The sequence below is a fragment of the Opisthocomus hoazin genome, chromosome 14, assembly GCF_030867145.1.
Source record: "Opisthocomus hoazin isolate bOpiHoa1 chromosome 14, bOpiHoa1.hap1, whole genome shotgun sequence".
Taxonomy (NCBI): Eukaryota; Metazoa; Chordata; class Aves; order Opisthocomiformes; family Opisthocomidae; genus Opisthocomus; species Opisthocomus hoazin.
In genome coordinates, this window is record NC_134427.1 from 14,748,821 (window position 1) to 14,770,304 (window position 21,484).

Here is a 21,484-nt window from a genome sequence, read left to right on the forward strand (position 1 = left end):
GTGAAACTAAAGGTACCCATTGTGGGCAGTTTGGGCTTCTGAACTAGAGACCATTTGGGAAGTTCACTGCTGTCAGCAGGAGTCTGATTCAGTCATGTTTTGGACCACACTAGTAAGTGGTTTATCCTAGCTAGTGTGCTTTGCTCGAGGGAAGACACATAAACTTGTCCATCCACCGCTGGAAGAGCAGCACTGACTGTAAGCCAGGCTGTCTTAGCTTGATGAATGAATTAACTTGGTCCGCTCCGTAAAACTTTTTCATTTTTTCAGGTTCTCCAGCAAATGCATATATGACATAACTGCTTCTGCAGTATTTGTATTAAGGGGGAACAGAGGAGCAGTCTGTACTTTGTTTTAGGCAATATTTTTTCTTTCTCTCTTAATTTTTTTTATATAGAGAAAGTATATATTTTTACAGACCTTTTAATAAGCCTCAGGAGATAATTTGGGGGTTGAAATAATGGGAAATGTAGTCTTCTCATGGTATTTTGGTTCCAGGATGGTGGAGGTGCTAAAAGAAAACAGTGGGTATACATTATGTGAGACCCACAAATGGCTCCTGTGAGAATTAATAACCCTGTGAAAAAACACATCTATGTATTTGAATACCAAGGGACCAATTTTATTTGGGTTTTTTTGAATACCACGGTGTTTGACTTCATTCAGTTTCCTCCAGAGTCTAAACATACAGTCCTAATATATGTTGTTGATAACCTCGTGAATATCAAATACACCAGAAAAAAAATACCACTTAGGTCGCAATACTCATTCCTTACTCTTTTGCTGCTCCTATTCTTACCCATTTACACTAACGTTAGTAAGGAAGCTGCAAGATCTTCGCAGCTAGTGAGATTAGTTTGATATCTGTTTGAGGTGTCTTTAACACCAATGACAAAATACTAGCGAGATAGATAGGAAACAGACAAAGGCATGAACTGTGAAACAACCCAAGGAGGTTTGAACAGTGGGCTCTGAGCGGTGGCATGAAGCCTACCTCAAGTAAATGTACACCAGTCTTCCTGGGGAGGAGAAATGCGTAGTCAGAGAGCAGCTGAGGGGCAGGCTGCTGACTGAAAAGGGCCAAGTCCAGAAGAGGTGTACGTAATGACTGAAGAGGGGAAATGAAGCCTGAGCATGCAAGGAAATTCTGATGGTAATCAAAGGAAGGCTGGTGTTGGGAAGGTGGGGGTCTATGCTCCATTCAAGTTGGAGGTGAAGTGTTGCATCTTCTCAGATTTGTAGTGAGCGTATCGCAACAATTGAATCATAGGTTCATATAGATCGGAAAGATGTTCAAAGGTCATCTGGTCCAGCGTCTTGTATCTGGAAACCTTGCTATTCTTAGTACTGCCCAATCCATTTCCCACATGTATTAATCAAAAAGAGAAGCACCCTCTGTCAGTAGGAAGCCTGGCAGGAGCTGAAGGCATTTTGTGGGATGAGGTTTCTGCTGACAGTCCTGGTTTTGATGCTTCTGGTTTTCTAAGCGTTTTCCTCTTATAACTGCGTACTGCACGCTGGAAATGATCAATCAAAGCTCATGCACAGGATCTTTTTGTGCTAGCAAGTGAAAAATCAATTTGTGTTCGAAGGAGTAAACAGTGGTAGGAGCTTCATCTCCTCAGAGTCAAATGGGTTCCATGATAAAGGAGATGACAGTGAAAGCTGAGCTCTTGATGCATAAGCACATAGGTACTCATATGCGAGAGATGAGAGTGGGATCTCACGTGCATTTAACTTGCTACATTTATCTTTCCAGTAAAACAAAGATAGGAAGAAGAGATTACTTGTTGAATGCCAATTGTGCATCAGTAAAGCCGGAGGGATTGTTCACAAATAGTTTATCCAGATGAAAATGTGGTCAGTCAGTTCTGGCACAGACATTATTCATTGTGTGTTTCTGCTTTCTGGCACTACATTTGAATTTTCGGAACCAAGTCTGTTGGAAGATTTTGTTGCCACAATTTCTGAGAAATTCGTGCTGTTGGATGTAAATTACAGGGAAAAGAGACTTTATATGATTTTTCTGTGCTGCAAAAACAAGATCTGATCTCACGCAGGTTATAAATTGTCCAGGAGGTAAGAGTGGTCAAGGTACTGTTGAATGAATAAATGGAAGGTTAGATCAACATGACTCATCAGATATTGTAACCAGTCACCCGATGTCATTTCATCTGTGTAACATTAAAGGCAACTATTCTGTCACACTTCTGCCCTCCTTCCCTCTCTTTAAAGTTTAGCACTGAGCCATCTAAGCCATGCATTAAACCTTTGGTTCCACATTATTTAAGCGCTGTTCTCTCTCTTGTGAGACCGAAATGTGAAGTCAGCTTTATCGTACAGGCTTGTAGTGGGTGGAATATTTTGACCATCTGACCTTTCCTTTTTTTTCTTCCTTCTTTTTTTAGCAAGCAATATTTAAAAGTAAACATGAAGCGTTTTGATGCAAAAGAGTTTTGCCAGATTAAAATGAAATTGGAAGATGAGTTCAGTGTACCGTGTAGCTGTTGTGAAATCTTTTTGTTTGGATTGAAGTTTTATTACCTCAGGATGTCTGCCTGCAGCTTATGCAATATTCACTGTTCTTCAGTCTGGGGTTCATGAACACACTGCTGGCCGCAAGAAGAGCTCACGGTGGGAAATGCAACTGCTCGGTCTTACGGAAGCGAAATTCCTGGAATCTGTCCTCTCGGCTAAGTTAGGCCATGCTGCTCACAAAGGAGGAAAAAGCCCCCAAAGCGTGCACAAATGCAAGCTGTGCCCTCCTTTTTTAGACTATTGATGAAAACTGAAAAGGAGGGCGGGTGGAGAATCACAGAATGGGTCCTAAACGACTTGATTTTTATTAGGTTAGGAAAGTAGTAGTATGTGATGGACGTCCAATCTTGACTAAACTACAGGAGGAATGTGGCATTTTATTAATGGCAATTCTAAGAAGAATCTGTTATAGCGCTAGTACTCAAGAAGGTGTTGAATATTGTATCTGCTCTGTTTCATTCTGTCCTGAGGAATCTGCTTGGATGCCATGGTGTGCCATGTGGGCCTGCTTGCACTTGGTAGCTGAATGCAAGTGTGTCTGGACAATTAAACTTGCAATTTTTGATTCACACTTTGAAAGGTTGAGAGGTTGTTTTTTCGTTGGGGTTTTTTTTTTTCAGGATAGACTAAGTTTTTAATAGATCTGTGCCTTTCAAGTCTCTTAGAATGTGCATGAATTTAGAAAAATGGTCTCATTTCTTTAGATATCCATTAATAGTAATGTACTGAAAGACTCTTACATTGATCTTCTCTCTGATAGCCGTGTTGTAATAATTATTCTTTTAATGTTTGCATCAATCTAAATGTTTTCCTCTTTGTGCTAGCTCCTACTTGGATCTCCCTGTATGACAATCAGAGCACTTTGACATCTTCCATTACTTTAATACCAGTGATTCAAAACAAAGCAATGCCAAAGGGAACAAAAGTTCTGTCAAGCCATTAAGATCTTCTTTGCCATTAACACAATTAAATTGATGCATGAACATTTGAAGTTATTACCAAGTGCTGCCAGAAGAAGCTGGTTGTGATTGCATAATATATAGTGGGCTTTATTAAAGTAAAATGGTATGTTCATTGTTATTATCATCATTAGTTCTGAAGTAACATAAACAGGGCTGTGAATTGAGAGAGGACTGTGAAGCAAGTAAGAACATGCTCTGCCCTGTGTTAATAGTCAGGGACACAATTATCACAGTTATTACGTTTCAAAACAAGGAATACACATGGTGTCTCGACTAACCATTGAAAATGGGATATGTAATGGTAGGGAGGGGTGTTGAAGAGAGGACGTCTGTATCTCTGTGGCTCTCACTCTTCCCAGTCTGACACACTCAGCTGGATTTTGGGCTGCTCCTGTTACTGCTGTGAGAGATTTTGTGGTTTGTGTGTACACTGCACGCTTTTTCAGGGAGTATTTGTTTTGTTTTCTCATATTCCAACATACTAATTTTTCAATGAAAAAAATCAGGAGTGTATTAGAGACATAGGTACTCCCACTACCCCACTGCACATTGCAGTAATACCCACGCTTGCTAATCTTGTGGTTAAAGTTAACTATATTTCTCTGTGAATGGGGAGTTGGTTTGCAGATTAGCAAAGAACTTACAGGTATTGAGAGGGGAAAAAAGAGATTTAAGTGAAAAATAGGGGGTTGAAGGAAGGGCAAGGAAGTGCTGGAATATCAAGTCTTGCGGTATGAGGTGTGGACTGCATGCCTATTGCAGTTAATACTGGCCATCCACTGGGAGTTCTCAGCCTGGGTTTGTTAGGTAGAGTTTGAGCTGAATATAAGCTGGGGACAAAAGGTAAGGCTGTTTTTTGGTCAGTTGAATGCTTTTAGGGGATATTACAGAAAATTATAACCTATAGTTGCTGAAGTAGATAAAAATCACTAATATCCCTGCAATGTGGTCATATTTACTTGGGTACTTCTTTACCAAGATAATGATGAACTGCTGGAAATTTGGAGAACAGTGATGAAATAAGCCATAGGGATGGAAAATCTTGTTTGTCAGGAAAGAAGGTGTAAGTTGAACATACAGCATTTGAGAAAAGTAGAGTGCGTGGTGTGTGAAGGGAAGTAATTAATTAGAGTAGTGGGAAGAGCTCTGCAAAAAGGCTGAGGTGACACTGAAAGCAAAATTTTAACAATTATCAAAAAAAAGGCACCAAATAGTTTACAACACTGCTCCACATTTTGTTAAGTGAAGAGATGGGAGACCCATTTCCATACAGGCTAGGCACAGTACTGGAAGATATGGGGAAAATGTGCTACATTAGCAGAGCGTGAACTTGGTCATCTAATAGGTCTTTCTGGTCTTTGACTTTATAGCTGTGTGGATTTATTCTTGAAGCTTCGTGCTGGCTGAAATGCAGGAGGAAAGCCATGGTCTGTGCTTTTGGTCAAGCTCTATAGCAGATTAGGATGACGGGGATTGAATTTAGTCACGAGTGTCTTTTACCAAACTGGTTACCAAGGACAGTAGGGTAGAAGTGTCGGGCAGAAAAGTCGCACTGAATATTTATGGGATGAAGCACTTACCTCTTTTTTAATACCTTCCTGAGTATTGTATCTTCCTCTTCTGCTGTACCTCTATGGTAAGAACCCATCATAGCTACCTGCAAGTGCTACAAAATGGCTGCACATATGGGTCGTGTCTGCCTGTTGTTTATGTAATTGTTCGCAGTATTTAGAGGTTTTGTGCTCTTTGATGTCCTTAGAATGAGGGATTGCAGCAAATGCTGTAAGTACCATTCAAACGAGTATTTTCAATTGGAAGATGTTAAGGGCACCACAGTGCATGTGCGTGGGTGTGGTTGTGTGCATGGATATATCGCATCTTTCGAAGGGGAGAAGGAAGATCTGTCAAGCATCTCAAGGTGGATTCCTGTGTGCTGTTCAGTCTTCACTCAACCTGCAACAGGCTGATGAAAAGAGGGACAACAAAATCAGCAGCCATCCTTATAGTCCAACCAGTATTTTACTACAGTATGTGTTTAAGTTTTAAGAGCTGTCTTGGCTGTTAGCCTGTTAAACTGTAGGATAAGATAGTTGATGATAACAGCTTTCTCCTAACTGTTATCACCTCTGTCCTTCACTGCAGCATGTGGCAAGTTAAACCAAACCTCGCCTTCTCTCTGAAGGGCTGCCGATAGGAGTAACAGTGGGATCTTCTTCAATTACAGAAGTTTCAGGCAATTCTAGTGCCAGTTCTCAGCCTGAGGAAATCGGAGTACTTTATTGCTTCGAAAGTGTCATTAGTAGCACAAAGCAGCGCGGAAAAAAAAACCAACTTCTGACAAAACGGGTCCTGCTGATGATTTATGTTGATCTGAACTGGAAAATTTGGTAGGCAGCAAGCGTGGATACAGCAGCCTTCAAACAGAGGCAGTTACTTGTTAGCTGTTCATCTATGTGGTTGTAGTCACTGAACTTGGCATCCAGCACCTGACTAAACATTCCTTTCTTTCTTTAAACCTAGGTTACCCTTCCCAATGACTCCAGCTGTGTGGAAGAAATATTACGGGTGAGTAATACCCTTTGCTTTTGTACTTTTATATAATTGTAGTGCTGTTATTTCATCTTGCACAGAGAAGGGTTATATGGCTGTCTAACACTGTAGTTAAATAATAACATGTTAGTGGGTCTATGTGAAATAGAGACACAGCCGAGTGGTAGGCCCAGAGCTCTCCTTAGTGAGTCAGGTGAGTTCACCTAATACTCTGCATCTGCCAGCTTGTCTTGGTCAGGATTCACACGCGTTCCTGTTCTTTTCTAAGCTGTCAGTCTCTGTGAGTCTCTGCAAGACACATTTCTTTTCTACCCTGAGGTGGAGTCACTTTAATTCTGCCACTCACAGACTGACCTACAGTATTCTTCCTTCTTCCTCCAAACTACAGTGGCTCGTCGTACAAGGTTTTGTGTAAGACCTACAGACGTTTTTTTTCTGGGAGCTCTGGTCAGTGGCTAAGCACAGAACTTTAAAACAACCACTCTGAACTGAGCATAGCTTAATTGCAACGAGATCATACAACAAGAAGAATGGGAGTGTGCACAACAAGTTGTGTATATGTGTAAATCTGCTGTACTGTAAGATGGGCTTTTCCTCAGTCACCTCAACTTTGGGGTCCCCCATTGGCAGTGAGATTTGACTGGGGGCAGGTTTGTCACCCATTAGTCCCTATCCGGGATTTAGGTTTTTATCCTCATGGTTTGAGTTTCCCATCTATCAGAGCTACCTCCCTGGGACTGCCAGCCATACTGTTGGTTTTTGTGTAGAGAGGATAAAAATTAGGGGAGAATTTGTGCTGGCCATGTCCTTATCACTAGGGGCAACTGGTGCAAACTAACCCGGACCTGAAATCATGTGTAACGGTTGTGCCAACTTGCTTGCGAAGACGTGGACTTACTCTTGATTATAAAATAAAATAGACTTCTCAGTATTCATCGCAGTACAGAGGTAAATTGTTTTGGACACTTGCTCCAGTTTTGTGTACATGGGTATCTTGGGATGCTGTTGATGTCCTTATGGGCTGCCAGTGTTGCTGCAGAAGTATGTTGAACCAGCAGGCAAGTATGCACGTGCAGGCCTGCAGTAACAGAGAAGTATGCATCTGCGTGTGCACCCAGCAGCAGTGAATGCAAGGAAATAAATAAAATTTAGTTTCAACCTTTGAAGCGAGCAAAGATTTATTGCCTGTAGAACACTAAGGGAGGAAAAGCAAAGAAAATGTTGAAAGGCTGTGCAAAATGCCTGGTATATTTTAAATGTCTTCTTCTCCTGTTTATATATATCAATTAGGTTCATTACTGTAGTTGGAATGAATGACTTGTTAGCTGGGGAAAGCAGTTGTTTTCAGTAAACAGCATCAAAAGGAAATGTGATGTAGTGAATTTCAAGGATCAATCATCCAGGTGACAGTTTTAATGTGGGAACAGTGCATATAAATCACAGGAAGCAGAAATGTCTTTTTTCCAATCAAGAGAAGGTGATCCTATTTCCTACCCTGTGAGTGTAATTTGAGTCAACAGAGGCAGAATGTCCCGGGCTTCCTTCTGCAACCTGCTGAGACCAGTGCAGGACTTTCTGTCATCTGCAGAGGATGGGGGTGAACTGCAGAGTCCCTGCAGCCACAGGAGCTCCTCCTGGCACCAGTCGGCTGTTAAACTCGGGAGGACTTTTGGGGTGGACAGAGCAGGGGTTTGGCACGTTTCCATCTCTCTGGGGATCTGTCTCACAGGGCACGTAACGGATACCCAAAAAAGGGATACAAACCAGCCAATCTTTCTTGACTGCTGGATGCAGATGCCTGGAGGCACCCCCCGTGCCCAGCCTTGCCATCCAGCCATGAAGCAAACCCAGCAGCTGTAACCACAGGCGTAGCCAAAAGCCAGCTTCAGCATATGAAACCACCCCTGCCGGGGAGCAGCTATGGGCTCAGCATGCTGTGGGCGAGCATGGGACCTTGACCATGATTGGTCTGGGATGCACACCCCCTCGCCACATGCTCAGCTGGGTAGGTTTGCATGCTGTTACACGCTGATGGTGGCTTAGTATGCCATCGGCGTGGCATTAGGCAGCTCTGGGTGCTGACAAGCTGTCTGCAGCCTTCTTGTAACCTGTCTGCAAGCAGGCTGCCAGCAAGGCCCTGAGTGTATGAAAGCAGCAGATCACAGAGCTGCTCTGGGGGCTGCCGTTGAAGGCTCGGCAAACCCCGGTCACAATTGGTTGCCTTCAGTGGCAGCGCTTTAGGCTTTCAGCTGCGTATGGTGCTGAAGCACACGTGGAAGTAGAAGTACCTGAGTTTTGTCAATGACTTTGTTCTTTTCAAATTCATAATACAGAATAAGCTAGTGGGAGATGTTTTTTGGCTGCATGCAGAGTATCATGTTCTACATGACAGGCAACGGAGAGAAAATAAGTAAGGGAATGTGATGCCCAGCAGTGGTCAAAGTCTAGTCATCCGGCTCCCCATAGAAGCCCCGTGTCAGGAGACTCAGGCTGTCTGCTCCAGATGAAAGGATGACCCTTGGTTTCAGCAGTGATTTGTGCTTTGAGAACCTGGATTAAGTTCCCAGCCCTGACATATACTTTCTGGCGTTTGGGGGCCATTTGTGTAGGCTCTGAAGAGCGTTTGGGAGTGTGGGCCTCAGCTCCCTGATGGCAGCTTCTCTGGGTAAAAAAATAGGCTATGAACATTTCTGTCCTGTCAGGGATGTTGCAGAGGTAAGCAAGGAGGATTACAAGGCAGTCAGATCCCAAAGGTAGGCAGGTTGCGGTGTAATAGCGTCCGTTCTGACCAGTCAAACCGTTGCCAACCACTGGCAATGGGCCATGTCAGCTGCTGAGCCGGGCGCCCCAAAGTGCCGGGGCAAGGGTGCTGCCACCTGCCTCGCCCCAGCCCTGCCAGTCGCCCTTGACAGCATTTCATGCCTTGAGGTTTGCTTTTTTCCTTTTTTATAAGTCAGGGAATGAAGTGACTTAATTCAGTTTCACCCCTTAGAAAGGCACAGTAACTCTTGTAGGTTTTTTTCACTAGACTTTACAAGGCAGAGGGACCTGAGCTAAGATCTGTGACCTCTGATTTTACAGAGGTATTTTTTCAAGATGAACTTGATTAATGGTTTTTGTAATTGTAGAGGTTTGCAATTCCTAATCTCTGTTGTCTTTTTTTTTTTTTCTAGAAAAAAAAAGTTTTAATTGAGTTTATGGTCAAAAATTTCCAACCGAGTGAGGGGAAAGGTCTTGAGTCCATTTAGACCCCTGAGTCTTCAGAGACAAAATTTCACAGTCCTTCAGATTTCCTGAAACATTTTAGCCACTTATGTCATCTTGGGTAAATGCAAGGCTGTTTCTGATACTACAGCCAAAGGTTAATGGCAGACCAGTCTCCTGTTGATTTTGCTTTTCTAACCAGAATGGCTGAGAAGGTTGTTAAAAATAATAATTAAAAAAAAAAAAAGAATCTCTCTTGTACATCTAAGAGCAAGCTGTAAAGGTGTAGTACAGGAGATTTGCATGTAATACAGGTTGCAAACAAATTGAAAGATTAAGGCAAATAGATGGTGGTTGTTGTGCTTTTTTCTGTTTGAAAGTGTGGCTTATGTTTTTAAACCACCGTAATGGCTTTGGAAGTGTGGATAACATGGAAGACAGGCAATCAACAGTGTGTATGTGTAATTCACATTTTATTAATATGGTTGTAAATTAATTTGTCACTTGCTATGTGCAGCCATTGAAAAATGAGTTCATTGAAATGTTGTGATACGAAGTGCAGATGGGGCGGGAGAATTGACATTTTAAACCAATATTCTGAAGCAGTTACTGGTGCCGGTTGTACCAGGGCTCTACATCAACGTGCCTTGCTGTCATTGCATGTTATGGGAACCGTCATGCTGGTTCAGGCGCAGGGGTGTGTGTAGGTGTGACACTGAGTGCAGACTAGCGGTGATCCTTTTTCTGCCTGTAAAGAGCACAGCAGGGACCTCCCTTAGCATTGGTGACCTCTGGGAAGGGAGGTGATAAGTGTACAACATTACACAGGAAAGAAAGGAAATTTTATTTAACTGAATTTTCTTGAGGACTTGTAGTGTAAATTGAAACTTTGGGCTTGGTGTTTAGGCAATCGATTAGACATAATCCCGCAGAAGTGAGGCTCCGGTCTGTGCACATGAAGCTTTCATGTCTGTGTTGCTAACCATCTGGGCAGGCACTTCTGTCTGAAAATCTGTCCCTGCTTACAGGAACAAAAGGATTCTTGTAGGTGTATATTTAGTGTAGTAAGGCGTCAAATAACTGGATGAACTTCTGATGTTATGTGGACAGCTGTGGTATTAATTAAAAGCTTTCTAGTCTGGAAGCAAAACAAATCCTTCATGTAATTCAGATTGTAATTAGTATAAAAATGACTGGAGTTAAATGAGCAAAGTCTATAATTTGTATGGTCTTCTATTCTTCTGATGACTAGCTCATGTCTAATGACATTGGAGAATATGTAAATTGATCAGCAGGTGAAAATGCCCTTGACTGGGCAAATTATGTGTAGTATTACCTTCCTCATGCCAATTGAAAGCACTAATGGATTTGATACCTATCATCCATAGCTGAGGTGAGCTGTTCACAGAGCGAAATTAGACTGTAACAGATACAGCCCATTATTTGCCCCTCAGTAATTGTTTTCTCTTCTAAAATACAAACCAACATTGAAGAACGATGCTAAACCTAATTATAATAATTGTTATTTGAAAAGTACAGGTACGCTGTCCAGTGTGGTTACAAATGCACTTAGTAGCTGACAGGCAGTTTAAATATTTTCATGTGGAATCTGGGGGCTTGCTGGGGAGGACATGATGTGAATTTAAAATGATTATCCAGACGTCATTGGACAAGTGAATAACGAGCTGACTGGCCTAGTAAATCATGTGAACCTGTCAAATGTGGGAACACTTTGGGGAGGAGATGATGTCAAGTAACAGTAACTTAGCAACCTGGCATTTAGCTATCCAGAGAATGAGTAAGAGTAGCCACTTTTAAATAGCTGAGTAAATAAATGAATCCCTATATGTCTTAGGTGTGCTATAAAAATAGCCCAGCACTGTATGTTTTGTGTCAAGCTGCTCCTTTCTCCAGGATAAGGTGATTTATTATTTCTATTGAAATGAAAAAATGGATTGAAAAGGTAACCCACATGTAAATGTGTATCTGCGGCCTTTGTCCCTCGTCTGGCGGGCAGCCTTTCGAAGCGTGTAAGGAGCGGGTAATAGCCTGCTTTGAAAAAGGCAAGGTGTTACAACTGCAGGGTTTGTTTTTTTTTTCCTTTAGACTTTGCTTATGTACATGAAGATTTGGATGGATAAAAACAATTAATTTCTTAGCAATTTCCAAGCCAATGCATTTTCAGCTTTTTATCAGCATTTTCTCAATGGAGGCAGAACCAGTTTCTGCTCTCACATCAAAATAAATCAAGGGGTAATTCCACTGACCTCTGATCTCATTTGAGTTCATTGAATTCTTCTTCCTCCCACACTGGTATAAATTGGCAGCAGCTCCACTTATGTTGCTGCTGCCATTATTAAATAAAAAGGAGTTACCCCTGCATTGCTTTAGGTATACATAAAAGCAACAACTAGCCCTTTGCTCTGATGACTCTCTAGACATAGTCTTACTCCAGAAAATGGAAATGCTGAGTAGTTCTTTGAGAACAGCTTATTCCTGGTTTGGTAGGCGATCAGCTCATTTCTTATCTCAGTACCACTGCAAGCATTCAGCAACAATTCCAGGAAGGTCCAAAGAAGCCTTTTCCCAGCATTTTGTGCATTGTCCAGCCATATACACACAGGCACAGTGAGGTCTGTAGTTCAAGCCATCTGAGGACAGCCTGGTGTAGGCTTGAAGTGCAAAAGGTTCTTGGGGAGTTGGAGAGTGCAGCCTTAGGTCCTCCCAGTCTAGAGCAGACCCTGAACTTGGGAGGCTCGCCTTGGCCGCAGTGAGTTACACCTGAACACAGCAGAACAGAATTGTTCAAGGTTTTGGCCATTCACCTTTACAGTGATGACGTTGTGGTGCCACTCATAAGAAAGGCACCCCAGGAGCATTATCCCAAAGCTGTCTGTATTAACTTCAAGGTACATAATGCATAAAACTCAGCGATAACTTTAGGCTAGCAGAGTAGGAGGTTGGCATGAGTCAATGCTCAAGTACTTAGCTTCCGCGGTTGGTTTTGTGGGCCACCGTTGCACTGCTGCCATGCACAGATCAGATGCGAGAGGAGTTCGCTTGTGATGTAGATATACACTATACATCTGCTTTGTGCTGCCAGATCAACTCAAAGCAGACTTCATGCTGTTGGGGAGGTGACGGGGAGAAAAGGTTGACTGTCTGATCTGACAAATGCGTGTGGGTGTGCAGTGTTTCCTGTATGCGAAAGGTGGTGTTTTGCACCTGCCTGGTACAGGGATAAATGCCTCTTCGAGATGTAAGGCAGCAAAAGATTAGACCTTTGTCAGGACAGACAAGCAAGGTCTGATTCCAGCCTGCAGGCACATTTATCAAATAAAGGTTTTATTTTCTTAGCAGTATTAAAGAAATTATTTAGCAAAGAACTTTGAAATGTAAAATCTGATCATTATGTGGGTCTGTTGCAGCCTATCTACACTGTAACAGTAAAAAAAGATTACAAAAGGTATTCAGGAAAAGAGAGAGAGATTGCAAGGCACCTATTTCAAACTCACTATTCAATTCTGTTTTCTTATCTCCTTAACCATAATATTTTAACATTATATTTTTGTGCTGCCAAATTGAAATATTGCTGATTTCAGTAGTATTATATAATTCTGCTATCATGGCCAGATCTACCATTGCTACTAAAATTACTGTAAAGTGAGCTGACATCACAAGAGTTTGGACATGTATTACTGCTCCTGAAGAGAATGAAAGCATTCTTCTTAGGAATGAATGACTAAATGAAAAACTGTTAATGATTATCTGTTTTCAAAGCTCTTTAACATGTCTTTTGTACCAAAATGGCTACTTGTAGTTTCTCTTCCTCACTGACAGTCACCTCAGAAATGATCCACTATGTACTGCAACATGTTACATGCTCAGCATCCTCACTCTGATTCAGTACTCTGTTATGATAAAAATAATTATGTTTTATGAGAATATACAAAATAATTTTTAAAAGCCAGTTCAAACAAAAAAGTAGTTCAAGCAAAGTCATTGTCTTGGAGAAAAAAAATAATAATAACTTTTGCAACTTCTGTGGAAGATCAGGTGCACCCTCTGTGGCACTTAAAAGTTTGGGTCACTTCATATACTGATTTTTCAAATACCTCTGCGTTTCGTAGTCCCAGAAGTAACAGGAAGTGAAAGAGACGAAAAAAGTGGGAAAATAAGTTGATGGGGTCTTGTGGTTGAGTAGAGAGTATCATAAAACTAAGATTCCTACTTCAGATTCACAGACCCATGTGACCTGACTTCCCCTCCCTTTTCATCATTGTAAATAAAGAGCAACTCCCTTATCTTTAAGTGAAAGTGTGAGAGAAAACAGACCCACAGAATCAGGGATGTCAGATCAACTTTGACCTTTTGTATGCTCCCGTGAACAAAAAAGGCCCCAAGTGCTGAACTCAGTGGAAAATTTTGAATGCTTCTACACTGTTACAGTGTTTGGCTCTAGCCACACCAGGTATCCTCCCCTAAGGACCCTGTGAGCTGCATGAATTTGTTGTGTAAAAACATGATTAGGAGTTTCAGAGCCTTTTGTCTGCCTGCCCTGGAGTACTGCTGCTGTTTCCAAAGTCACGGGTAACAACAACTACTGGAACAGTATGCAGTGTGGTCAAGCAGAAAAGCCATCTGAAGCTCCTATACTCTACTTACACATCTTACTGCTGAAGTATTAAACAAAAAAATCTAGTCCTATTTTGAAATATAGGTAGTAGAATATTCCTCTGGTCTCAGATTAATCATTTCTGTTATTTCATCTTGTCCTGTCAAAATGAAACATGGTTAAATATGGGCATTGAGTGTTTTAAACTGCTAGCAATGTTACCTTTCATTTAAGTAGATTAATAATGTGTACTCTACATCACAAATTACTTTAGGCACAGAATGAAGTCATCGAAAACATATTAAAATCGAGTTAGGCTTTCTGAAATGAATGCAAGCTTTAGAAACAATTCTGGTTTGAAATGACAAATTCTATAGCATCTTCTGTGGCTCTTTATCCACAAAAAGTAAGGGCTCTGTTTTTGCAGCCCCGAGGGCAAGCGCTGGGGACGAGCAGGTGGTCTTTTCCTTTGGAGCAGTCATGCGGTGACACGCTGTCAGCATTGCCAGCCTCCATGGGGTTTGTGGAAGCAGCCTAACATGGGAAGGCAGTCTTGCAGTCGTCATCTGTATTACATTCAGTTATTCCACATTCTATAGGGAGAATAGTTCTGGGAGCCGCCTTTTTTGAGGGGAGCAATTTATGTCTTTGCTATTTGCCATTGATCTGTAGGCTTTAAGACTGTTGTGCAGCAAAGTCAGTGGAGCTCTTTCTGAAGGCGTCTTCCTTCTTACCTGTGGAAATCTTTTCAGCTGCCACAGTCTTCAGAATAGACCACTTCACACTTGCCAGTAAAAGACTGATACGGTCCATCTTCCCATCTCTTTGAACATCCTCTCAATAAATGTTAGAATACATAGACTCGGATAAAACACCCTAACTTCACCCTGCTGTATAACCTTGAGATGCCCCTTCGTTCCACAGTATCTGCCTCTATGAAATGGAGAAACAGAACCTCAGCCACGCGGCCATCGCACTGCAAAGTTACATTAGTTGCTAGTAAAATCCATTGAGGTCCTCAGTTGGAATTATTGGTGTTATAATAGTGCAAAAGCTAGACTCAATCAGATATTTAAAATTATACTACATACTGTGGCTTATCCATTTCTATAGAGAATTTCTAACGTTTCTTTAAAGAAAGCGTGTCATTGAATTTAATGTTCTGAGAAACCTTAAGAACTTCCAATCTATTTTAGCCATATATTTCAAATTGTGCTTATAATTGTGTTTTTTATTGAAAATGTAAGTTCCTTTCAATTTCTTAATACAGTACATGGGTTTTAATACACATTTGAGAAGAATGCATACTGTGGATGGGAGGCACTTTTGAGCGTTTTCAAATTGTCACAGTAAAATTGTCACATTTGTTTAATTAGCCTGTGGATCCTGCCACATTGTTTTATGTCAGCTGTGTAACAATTCCTTTGGATAGCTAGAAAATCTGACCAGAATGCTATTCTCTTTTTTTCTTTTGCCCTTTTTTTTTTTTTCCCGAGGAATTTCTCATATTTCTTTTTGATTTAAAAGCAGTCATACAGGCACCCAGCCTTGCAGAAGTCAGCTGAAGAAAAAGGCAGGCTATAGCGTTAGAGAGGAAGATGGTTTTACTAGTTCAAGGCATTGAGGTGTTTATTGACCATTGTTCAGAGGCAAGAGATAAAAACTGACTACAAACATGCATCTGAAGTTCTGACCTAAGAGCCCAGATTGATGTTGGTTCAGCATGCTGCATACACTGTTATTCTACCTGCTGCGAGTGTTACTGTATTGCCTTCAGGGCTCCTAGGGCGAGGCCTCTGGTGTGGGTGTCGCTAGGAACCCTGTTCTCAGCTGTTTCCAGCTCTTCTTTTAATATTTCCTCTACTCAGTATTTCTGTGCAACGTCTAAGCAAATATTTTTTGAGGGGAGGTGGAAATAATAGCTACTAATACTTTGCAGGGTGAAATAGGAACAACATGGACGCAGATGCGCTTGGGAGACTTGCATGGGTTGCTAATGGGAAGAAGAAAGGGCAGGGTAGTGTTCGTTGCTTTTGCTGCTGGTTGAGTGGGTGATTTAAGGCATGGACCAAATTTCACCTCTGGAGACAAGGTACCGATCTCTTGTGAGGAATGCTTTGACATCTGCTGATGGAATTTATTGTGCAAGCACTGAGTGTTAAAGGCCTCTTTGGGCTATGTAGTCCATTAATTTCTTTGCCACGAGTATCTCCTGCTAAAGAATATGTTGTTTGTGTACCCCAAGGTACAGTAACCTTTAAAAATATTCTTCTGAGCCTCAGAAAAAGAACTTGGTGTTTGGTTTGTAGGAGAACATTCCAAGTAGTGATTTCTTTTTTTTTTTAAGTCAAGCTATTTAATCCTTTCCCACTTATTCCAGTATTTTATAATTTCTAACCTCTTGAGTCCCTAATCTTTTCCATGAGAGGTCTGAGCTGCTAGTTTATCTGAAAAAGGAGTGTTGTAGCAATCAAATGAAAACGGGTGCTCAGATTTTATTTGAAGAGCAGCCCCTTGTCGTTCCTGAGTTCAGACAAAAACAAAGAACACAGCTTCAACAGTGAAGCATTCACTGGAGGCTTCTTTCCATGAAAATAGTTATCACTTCTTTTTTCCTTGGCAATTGAGTCATTGTTGCTTTTAAAAGAAGTTGTCATGATCGCCTCATTACCATTTTTCTTAATATGATAAGTGTAAACTACAAGAAAGCTATCATGTTTGAAAGGATACAGGAACCCTAAGGAATGTTATACTAACTACTTGTGCTCTTTGAAAAGGCTTAGGCTGGGATTTTGACTAGATGCATCATTCTGTCTCCTTTTGCAGCAGCATTGTTATTATATAGTGTCTTCCACTTATAACACAAGTTACCCTTCCAAAATAATGCTGTGTGACTGTATCTAGCCTTTGGATCTCCAGCAAAGTGAGATCAACAACTCCTTTTGGTAATGGCTGGAACATGATAATACGTCACACTTTGTACTAAAAAGAAAAAAGTATTCTTTGGCAGGTTTATTCCAGTTCGTCTTTGTGTGATAACTGGTAATTGTCAGTGTTTGACACCAGCTGGAGTTGCAAATCGCTGTAACTGCATAGAGCTAACTCGCAACCCTGGGTCTACTGGGTGGTCTTTTCCTGAGCTCGCTCCAAGTTTGTTCCAGATTGCTCATACGACCCCTGATAAACTATTACTAATGAACAGTTTGCTATTCTTTTTTGGCCATCTAGAAGCAACAAAGAAATACATGTCATCGTCTAGTAATGTAGATATATGTTTTTTAAATGCTGGAGCACCAAACTTACTGCATTTTAGTGCTGTGGCTTTTGCATCCTATTCAATGGTTTTCCTGTGGGAAAAAAAGTGGTGTGGTGTTTGGAGGCAGGAAGGTTATGGGCTTTGCCCTTTTTCAGCCCTGTTTTTAGGATTTGCTTTGTTTCAATGTAGTTTCTTGTCAGCAGATTTTTAAAAATGCAGGCATGGCAGGAGGATATATTAATCTGGTGGATAGTCTGAACATGCAGATTTCAGAAATTGGGACCGCTCTGTGTGGGACCAACCATCCTCAGCTGTCATACATCTTAGTGGCAGTTCTGAGTATTTAATGTTTCCAACCTCAGACTTACTAGCTTTGTAAGAAGGAGCAAGCTGGGAAGTGAGGAATCAAATGCATGCCTGTGACAGTGGGAGTCTGTCTGCCAGAAATACTGTGAAGCCTCCATACCTTAAGGGAGATCAAAAAAGACCTCAGCATGTTTTGGCTTCGGTTTTCTTTACTCTTTAAGCTGGCTTATTTGGGTAAGGCTGACATGCCAAAAAAGTATATGTTGTATCAAAACATCTCTATAACATCCAGTTTTTCTACACCTGTTAGCTTAGCAGGAGTCGATCAAAGGGGAGTGTTGGCATGATTTACAGGACACACAGATGCAGGAACAGACCTGCTTCAAGGCATAAGTGAGGTAAAGGAAATCCAGACTGAAATGTTTGTTCTTTTCCAAAAGCTAAAATTGCTATAATTAATGCCAGGTCGCATTATAGGGTTTCAGGTGGCTGCTTAGGTCTTTCTGTAAGAGAAGAGAATTAAAGGGTTGAGCATGAGAGGCAGCAAGGACTTTCCCTCTCTGTTACAGGCCAGAACCCATAGTATGTTTTTTTGGCAAACATGTTAAGCTTTTAACCTTACAAAAAAACAGGGTGCCAAATTAGAGGATCCAATGATCAGGCTTCAGTTTGAAGTTGTCTGTCCATCCAGGGCTCACTGAGCGCTGATCAAGCTGGTGATGTTTTCCATCCAGGATTTTCCAGGCAGTATTCACTGTTCCAAATTTCCAGCCAGTATTCTGTATTCACCGCTGCCCTAGGCATTGCATAAGACAAGAAATGAGACAGTCTTTGCCCTCAGAGCGTTCATAGACTCTGATGTAGGCACTGGGAAGATAATCGTGCTCTGCAGGGGAGGGTGCATTCTTCATAAACTAGGGGAAAAACAAGTTTTCGACTGGGACACATGGTAGGGAGAGCATCATGTAGATGAAGAAAAGGAAATGTTGAAAAAGGACAGCTTCTATAAGGGAAGGTTTGAGCTTTTCTGGGTGTTCACTGTGTCTTCACTTCAGCCTCAGACCACTGTTTTAATGGCATTATAGTTGAAGTGTTGATGAGACCGTGTAAGAGGGAAACACTCAACATTAAAAAGAAATGCTACCCTGGCACACCCACTCGGGAAAACCCATGCTGCAATACTGCTTGTGTGGTAAGCAGAATAAAAGAAATCTGGCAGAGTCTTGGTTTTGAAGGCAAAAAAACCCTTTTGTAAAAGATTTCAATGTGTATTGTATGGCAGTGTGTGGTAACTTCATTTCTTTGTATTCGATAAGTAACAACTTGGAGTCCAATTTTAATGAAAGCAAATCATGGCTTATGCAAAAGATTTCAGCTTTAAAATCAAAGCTGCCTAACCTGGTTTCTTAATTTCCCCTTGTACGCCTTTTCAGATAATTGATGCTCCTGCTTTAAGAGTAAAGCTGATGTCTTCTGGCACAAGTTGATGCTTTCAAGTTCCTGATGATTTTTAGACTCAGTTTCATCATACTGTCCGGATGTGGGCTATGAGCTGGTTACACGGGTCTAAAACTTAGTGCACAATGTAAAACTTAAACAGTTTCTGTGCTAAGCCTACAGAATGAGAAGTTTTGTAGTTTAGTAATTTAATTATGCCTGATACTGAATTTGGAGATTTTATTTTTTCATGATGTTGGCGTAAGTGGCTCCAGAAATTAAATGCATTTTGTAATAAATTACATGGAGAGGGTCTTGTCATGTGACTGCATAATTCACTGTTGTATTTTGTATGAAAAAAACGTGAATTGATTACATCTGGCAACGTAAAGGAGATGGTGTAATGTATTGTATAAATGTGCACAGTGGAGTGCCTCAGGGTAGGTGCAGTCTTGTTTTGTAACTGCAAATTATAGTTCTGCTCTCCTCGTGGTGTGAACCCTAACTTTCAGAGAAGAAAACAGGCAATTCAAGACATGCTTTTTTGCTTGTGAAGCTCAGGATGGATGGAACAAATTACCAGATTCCCTTAAACAAGTGCCAGCAGTGAATAGTTTCAAAACACAGTTGCTTATTTACTTGGAGAAATGTTGCCAATGTTTTTTAAATTGTAGAGATGAAATTATATGTTGGTATTAGTAACTTTTGCAAGAATTAGCTTTTTATTACTTATTGTGCTTTTGTTTATATTATACTGTTGTACTGCCAGGACGTTATGTTGTATTTAACAGTTCAATGCATACTTCCTATCTCTTGGGGCCCTTATGAAAATTAGATGTGCCATCCCTGGAGATGGTTACCAACAAGTATCATTTTGAATAAACAAAATCAATAGGATATGGCTGTGCATCTCAGTGGGGATGAGAAGCTGCCAAGAACGGGAGGTATTTCATTGGCCGTACTGTCCACAGCAAGACTCTGGTACTGTGTGTTGGGCAACAAAGTCATTAGTTACTCAGAGTGACAGATGAAGGATGCCTAGCTTTCTGGAAGTAGGTTTAGTACACATGACTGCAAGTACCTGAATATTTTGGGGTGTATCATTAACTGTTAGGACTCTAAAACTGGTGTTAGCTGGTGCTTACTGAATATCCAGTTCTGGATGCGGTATTAAACAGATAGGATCTCAGCACAGCTGAGCAGTAGTAAGTATGGAGGATCAGGATTTTGCCCTCATGATTGCTCTGTTGTTCTTGAAGCGCTCTGTGAAAGACGTAGCATTGACTACTGTCCACCAGCATCCCAGATGAGCAGGACCTTGAGTCTGACCCATTCTGGCAGTTCCATCTTCTGACCCACCAGTAGGTCTGTGCAGAAGAACAGTTATATGGAAATACGAATCCCTCACATGGCCCAGCTTCTCACGTGTGCTTGGCAAAACTTCAAAGCTTTGATCATCCTCTCCTTGCATGCAGCCGTTACGGCCTATCCTCAACAAACCCCACATATTCTGCAAGTAGAAAAGATGCCTCCTGCCCCTCTTGGAGGGGAAGCGGAGTTACCTCAGTGCCATGATTCCTGGTCAGTACATGTCTGTCTTTGGACTCTCTGAAGGCTCCTGGCTTGTCACAAAAGCAGCGCTGGCTCCTGCTCATCTCCTTCATTAAAAAGCTTAGGGAATGGTCTAAGAGAAAGACAGCATGAGTCAGAGAGGCAGTCATATATGCAGGATGCATCTGCCTTTGACTTCACGATTTCTCAGGCTGCCATTTTCCACAGAACTCTTAATTCTGTCTCATCATATGAAACTTGTCAAGAGAGCTCTCCTGTGTGCTTCCAGTAAGGTCCTGTTTCATTTTTTACACTGTGTAATTCTACTTCGCTGACGATGTTCTGTGAAACCCCCATGTCCTTCTTGCACTTGACTCATACAGATAAACTAAGCCTGACAAGAGTAGAGATAGAGCTGCTAGACACTCATGTTTTGCTGCAGCCCACCATTACAACGTTTCCATATTAGGGCCCTTAGGGAGTTGTGCTGCATGTTCCTGAAAATGCCAAGAAAGTGTGAGAAGGTGCTCGAGGGCACTAAATATGCTTGGGATTGAATTGAAGGACTGGCCTGGACAGCGTGAGCCACATTTGGGACAGTTTTTAACCATAGAATCTTCCTGAGGTGCTCCCTGAAGAAAATTACCCTGAACCACCTTGGAGAGAAGTATCCAACCTGTTTCGCAGAGGAGCCTTGAGAATCAGCTATTATGTGCACGGCATGGACCGTTTGGGGCCCAGGACCCAGCGGGGAGCTAAAGCATTTCACGGTGTGGACACACTGTTACGTAGGCTGTGGTTACTGTTAGGATTGTGTCAGACTTGTTAAATTGGAAATGTGGTGGCGGGTTCATGTGGTGCAGCTTCATTACTCTCCCCCTAAAACAGCCACATGAGTTGAGATACTTTCTCACTGTAATGGAGCATTGTGTTCCTTCACATGCGCAAGATTGGTTAGAGCAGTAAGTACATCAGTCATGACTTGCTATTTTTTTATAGTCTTCTAAATGCTCTAAGCAAAGCATCTGAGTATTGCTAGTTATAAAAGCTATGGTATGAGGAAAA

The 21,484-nt window shown here is 41.5% G+C and overlaps 1 protein-coding gene across 4 annotated transcripts in view; it reads left to right on the forward strand.

Moving 5' to 3' along the window:
• Positions 1-21,484, forward strand: part of AFF2 (ALF transcription elongation factor 2) — a 353,085-nt gene that overhangs the window by 185,289 nt on the left and 146,312 nt on the right. For all 4 annotated transcript variants that reach the window (XR_012765473.1, XR_012765474.1, XM_075435219.1 and 1 more), the window contains exon 4: positions 6,021-6,065. Coding sequence is in view for 2 of the 4 variants with exons in the window: in XM_075435219.1 (XP_075291334.1) it covers positions 6,021-6,065 (45 nt within the window). In the remaining 2 variants the exon portion in view is untranslated. The remainder of the gene's footprint in view (positions 1-6,020; positions 6,066-21,484) is intronic.